The sequence below is a fragment of the Propithecus coquereli genome, unplaced genomic scaffold (assembly GCF_000956105.1).
Source record: "Propithecus coquereli isolate 6110/MARCELLA unplaced genomic scaffold, Pcoq_1.0 Scaffold3415, whole genome shotgun sequence".
Classification (NCBI taxonomy): domain Eukaryota; kingdom Metazoa; phylum Chordata; class Mammalia; order Primates; family Indriidae; genus Propithecus; species Propithecus coquereli.
The window spans coordinates 25421-31142 of record NW_012149081.1 but is presented as its reverse complement, the minus strand read 5'-3'; the positions used below and the strand labels follow the sequence as shown (position 1 = coordinate 31142).

The window sequence follows — 5722 nt, the reverse complement described above, 5'->3', positions numbered from 1 at the left end:
GCTGGGGCCACAGGGAAGGGAGGGAGGGGCGCAGGCGGAGATGCTGGGGCTGGGGGCTGCTCCGGCACAGGAACCGAGTCCAGGGCCCGGGGCCGCCGCCCCAGCCACGGAGCCGACTCCAAGGGCACTGGGCCCTGGAGGGCAGAGGGCAGGCCAGGACCAGGGCTCTGGGCCAGGCTGGTTCGACAGGCAGCGACTGCAGCGGGCTTCGGGGAGAACAGGGACCACCAGTCAAACAGGGCCCCCAGGGAGGCCGCAACAGGGACAAGGGGCTGGGGGCCCACGGGAGCCGTGCCTGAGGCGGGCAGAGCTGGGCAAGGGCCGAAGCCCCAGGCTGTGCTGACTCGAGGTGATCCCTGAGCACGTCCAGCCCCCGAGACTGCGTCCCAGGCCCTCGGGCGGCTGGTCCTGGAAGCGCATCCGGGGCTATTGAGGCACGGCAGGCGCCGGGTGGGCAGCTGAGGCCCGTGAGCCCGGTCGCTGGCCCCGCCTGGGAGAGCCGGGCACGAGGGACCTCAGGGGTCCGGGCTGGCTCTGATAGACACCGCAGTCACTCGGCGCCTCCTCTCTCTCTCGCAGCCAAAACCACGGCCCCGTCAGTCTTCCCCCTGGTGCCCGGCAACAAGGGCACATCCGGCTCCACGGTGGCCCTGGGCTGCCTGGTCAAGAACTACTTCCCCGAGCCGGTGAAGGTGACGTGGAACTCGGGCTCCCTGACCAGCGGCGTGCACACCTTCCCGGCCGCCCGGCTGTCCTCGGGGCTCTACTCCCTCAGCAGCATGGTGACCGTGCCCGCCAGCAGCTGGCCCAGCCAGACCTACACCTGCAACGTAGCCCACCCGGCCAGCAGCACCAAGGTGGACAAGACCGTTGGTGAGAGGACGGCGAGGGAGGGGTAGCGGCCCCAGCCCAGGGCAGCGGGAGCCCCCATGTGAACCCCACTCGGGAAGGGGGCCTTGTGGCATCTCCAGGGTGGGCACAGGCTGGCTGTCTGTGGGCACAGGGAGGGGCGCTGGTATCCGGGAGGGGCCTGCCCTGGCCTCAGCCCACCCCGAGGGCCAAACTCTCCCCTCCCTTACTTGGACGCCTCCTGCCCTCCAGACCCTTGTAACCCCATCTTCTCTCTCTGCAGGATCCCCGTCCACCACCTGCAAGCAATCTTGCCCACGTAAGTTGGCCCAGGCCTTGCCCCCAGCCCAAGGAGCGGGAACCAGGGCCCAGGAGGAGCCCCCAAGTCCGAGGACGGGCCCCGCCTGGGCGCTGACCCGCCTGCCCTGTCTCTGCCTCACCAGCTTGTGAAGTCCTGGGGGGCCCGTCCGTCTTCATCTTCCCCCCGAAGCCCAAGGACACCCTCATGATCTCGCTGACCCCCAAGGTCACGTGCGTGGTGGTGGACGTCAGCCAGGACGAGCCTGATGTCCAGTTCACCTGGTACGTGGACAACGCGGAGGTGCGCACGGCCCAGACGCAGCCGCGGGAGGAGCAGCACAACAGCACGTACCGCGTGGTCAGTGTCCTCCCCATCCTGCACCAGGACTGGCTGAAGGGCAAGGAGTTCAAGTGCAAGGTCAACAACAAAGCCCTCCCAGCCCCGGTCCAGAAAACCATCTCCAAAGCCAAAGGTGGGCGTGGCGGGCGTGGCGAGCGTGGCGGGCAGGGCGGGCGGGTCTCGCAGGCTGCCGTGGTCACACCACGGAGCCCGGCGTGGCCAGCCCTCTGACCTCTGCCCCGACCTCTGCCCCCACAGGGCCGGTCCGCGAGCCGAAGGTGTACACCATGCCCCCGCCGCGGGAGGAGTTGAACCAGAACCAGGTCAGCTTGACCTGCATGGTCAATGGCTTCTACCCCGAAGACATCGTGGTCGAGTGGGAGAGCAACGGGCAGCCACAGAGCAACTACAAGACCACCCCGGCCGTGCTGGACTCGGACGGGTCCTTCTTCCTCTACAGCAAGCTCACCGTGGCCAAGAGCGCCTGGAACGGGGGGACCACCTACACCTGCTCCGTGATGCACGAGGGCCTGCACAACCACTACACCCAGAAGTCCCTCTCCGTGTCTCCGGGTAAATGAGCGCTGCGCCCGGCAAGCCCCTCGCTCCCCGCGGGCCCTCAGGGTCCCGCAAGGATGCTTGACGCGCACCCCCCGTGTACATACCTCCCGGGCACCGGCATGGAAATAAAGCACCCAGCTGCCCTGGGCCCCCGCGAGACTGTGATGTTCTTTCCAAGGGCGAGGCCAGGGTCTGAGGCCTGAGCCGTCGTCACTAGGGACAAGGCAGGTCCCACGCAGGCCCGACCTGGGGTGTGTGGTCTGCCCGGGCGGCCCAGCACGGGGCTCGTCCACCGGGCCCTTGGCCGAGGAGGGGGCTCAGCCAGAGGCGGCCCCTCTTCCAGGCCCTCCCTCCAGCCAGCAGCTGCTCTGGGCTGGGCAGGCGGAGCCCCAAGGAGCGGCCCGAGGGAGACAAGCACATAGTCCCGTCCACTGTAGGGCCCCTGTCCACGGGGCCTCTCCGTGTCCACGCAGCAGACACTCGGCCCCTTGGGTGCAGGGTCAGACCCTCTTTCCCTCCATCCCCCACAGCACCTGTGGGGACACTACCCACACCTGGGCACACTCACTCCTGGGCCCCAAAGGGCCAGAGGCACGAGGCCCTGTCTGCCCTGGGGGAAGGGCTGTCCTGACACCCACGTGGACACTGGACCAGACCCGCTCAGACAAGCTGAGCACGATCCCACATGGCCACCGCACACATGCGCGCGCGTGCACACACACACACACACACACACACACACACACACGCCTGACACACCGGGGCCTCACATGGGACCTCTCACGGGGCCGCCCGCACAGCGCCCAGACCAGGCGAGGTGCCCAGCCACACTCGCACTCGCGGACACTGGCCCGGCCCGTGCGCCATGAGCTGCTCAGCAGCACGTCCACACGCTGACCCGCCCAGAAAACTCCCCGCCACGGGGCCCCCCAGGCCCCCGCACACCCCGACGCACGGGGCACACGCCCGTCACCACCCAGCCCTGGCTCGCGTCCCGGGCCGCGCTTCCCTGTCACCAGGGTGGACTCTGCCAGCCCTGCACCCTCCGGGCCTGGTCACCAGTGGGGGGCCAGGTGCAGCGCTGGCCTGCGGGGCCGGGGACAGATCACAGTGCGAGCGGGGCTGCCACAGGCCGGGCCGCCATCCAGGCCTGAGGTCTGAGCACACCCGGCCCAAGCTGGAAGAGCCAGGGCCCGGAGCTGGCGCTGGTGCAGCCGGGGGCCGACCTCGGCGCCGCCGCCCGCCGGAGCACTCGCCCCAGAGGCCCGAGCCGGGCGGGACTCGGCACTGACCGCCCCTTCCCTGTGCAGAGCTGCAGGCGGACGAGAGCTGTGCCGAGGCCCAGGACGGGGAGCTGGACGGGCTCTGGACAACCATCGCCATCTTCATCACCCTCTTCCTGCTCAGCGTGTGCTACAGCGCCACCGTCACCCTCTTCAAGGTGGGCCACAGCCCACCCCAGGCTGTCCCCACGCTGTCACCCAGGCAGTCCATGAACTGTCTCCAGACTGGCCCCAGACTGGCCCCAAGCTGTTCCCAGACTGTCACACACTATCCCCAGACTGTCCCCTCACTGTCCCTACACTGTCCTTACACTTTCCCCGGGCTGTCACCAGACCGTCCCATGCTGTCCCCAGACTGTCTCCCTGCTGTGTCCAGACTGCCCACATTGTCCCCACACCATCCCCATGCCATCCCCATGTTGTCCCCACATTGTCCCCAACTGTCCCCTATCACCAGGCTGTCCCCAGACTGCCTGCATCCCGTCCCCGTGCTGTCCCCAGGATGTGCCCACTCTGTGCCCTGCCGTCCGTGCCCAGCCTCCCTCTCCTCCTGGCCTGTGTGCAGACTTGGTGGGCACAGGGTGGTCTCGGGCCAGGCTGCCTGTGGCTCACCCGTGCTGTCGCTGCAGGTGAAGTGGATCTTCTCCTCGGTGGTGGACCTGAAGCGGACGATCGCCCCCGACTACAGGAACATGATTGGGCAGGGGGCCTAGCACCACCCTCTGCGTGGGTGTCCAGGGCCGCCCAGACCCCGCGCGGGAGCCCGTGTGCCATGCTCAGCCTGCCCAGGCCACACCTGTCCTCCGAGCTCTCGCCCCTGGCCCTGCGGCTCTCTGGCCTTGCAGCCGCCCTAGCCGCTCCCGCCCCTGGCCCTGCCACCCTGCCCTTCCCCTCGGAGAGCCTTGTGGGTGGCAGGTCTGCCCCAAACCTCAGCTGCCTGGACGCATGCACCGCTGCGGGGGGCCGTGTGTCCCCTCGCCAGCATCCTGGCCCTCCCGTCGGCTGGGCACGCTCACCCAGGAGGCAGAGGCCGGCATCCGGGTGTCCATCGGGGCTGGGCCTGGCTTGCTGACAATCCGTCCACACCAGCCTCCCAAGCACAGGGGTTTGCTCAGATGGTCGAGTGGGAGCATCTGCCACCAAGGCCAGGAAGCCACCAGGCCATCGTCCCCGGCAGGGAAGTTCCTAGACGTGCAGCTAGTGGTCTCCCGGATGGTGTTCCTCCCGGCCTGCATCCTGCCAGGCTCCGTCCTGGGCACTTCTGTGAACCTCCGACCTGAGGAATGGGCTTGTTTTCCTTGCAAGCGAAGAACACTTTTCTCAGCCCCTGGGAAGGAGCCTCCGGTGTAGCGGGTCTCCGTGTCCCGACACTGCCTCTCTACCCGCCCACCCCACTGGGCTCTCCAAGGTGTGACCGAGCCCCTGGGCGGGTGACCGCAGTGGCTGTGCTGGGGAGAGAAGGGCCGGGCCGAGGACGCTGCCCCCTCCACCCAGGGCCGGCTCCACTCCAAGGAGACCATGCGGAGAAGGGCCTGGGCCGGCGGCCGCTGCAGAGCCCTGCAGTGCAAGGGTGGGGACGGTGACCAGGCCCCAAGCGGGCAGTCTGGGCCTCAGCAGGTCCCACCACCAGAGGAGGCCGACAGCATCGAGGGAGAGGTGGAGGGACTCCGGGAGACGGGCTGGACACCGCCAGACCCCACCCCAGAGGCCGGCGTCCAGCCCGAGGACCGAGAGACAACAGGAGGAGAGACCCGAGGCCGCCGGGAGCTGCAGCTGCTCCCAGCACGTCTCTGGGCAAACGCCAGGCAGATTCCGAGACAGGGAGAGCCTGGCGCCCACCACTGCCTGCCACGGCCACGGGGAGGACGCGCAGGAATCACTCAAGGAAACGCCACAGTCGCAGCTTCTGTAGCTTTTCTTCTTGTTGACTTTCTGAAGGGCGTTCACTGTCCTTAATGTTTCTTTGTTTGACAATAAAACATCCTTCAACACTCCTGTGCCTGGGGACAGCATTCCTGCGTCCACACCCACGGTGGCCTTGCCCGAGGAAGTCCTCAGGCTCCCCACATCCCGGGGCTCCGAGCCTTCCGCCCCCACCCCCCACCCCCTGCGTGACACGCACGCCTGGCCCCTCCCTGGCCAACCGTCGCTACGTGGGCATCAGGGCTCCCGCTTGCCTTCGGGGACACGCTTCCTAATCCAAGCCAGACATGGCACCCGCCAGCCCTGTCACTGCCCTGGGCATCACAGGGCCCCGGGGCTGGGAGAGCTCCCAGACCACCAGGGCCTGTAGTGAGAAGAGTGTGGGGTCTGTGCGTGGCAGCTCAGGCAACAGACTCTCTTTCTCCCAGTCCTGGAGGCTGGCAGTCCCGGGCCACGGCGTCCCAGG

General features: G+C 68.2%; 1 gene segment (V, D, J or C); it reads left to right on the top strand.

Annotated features, from left to right (window-relative positions):
- Positions 1 to 541: 541 nt before the first annotated feature.
- Positions 542 to 4046, top strand: LOC105815714 (the record flags this gene model as incomplete). The annotated part of the segment is given in 6 exon segments: positions 542 to 873; positions 1133 to 1168; positions 1293 to 1622; positions 1748 to 2062; positions 3361 to 3491; positions 3963 to 4046. Coding segments are annotated over 6 exon segments (1228 nt in total), but the record flags the coding sequence as incomplete, so codon positions are not given.
- Positions 4047 to 5722: the final 1676 nt, after the last annotated feature.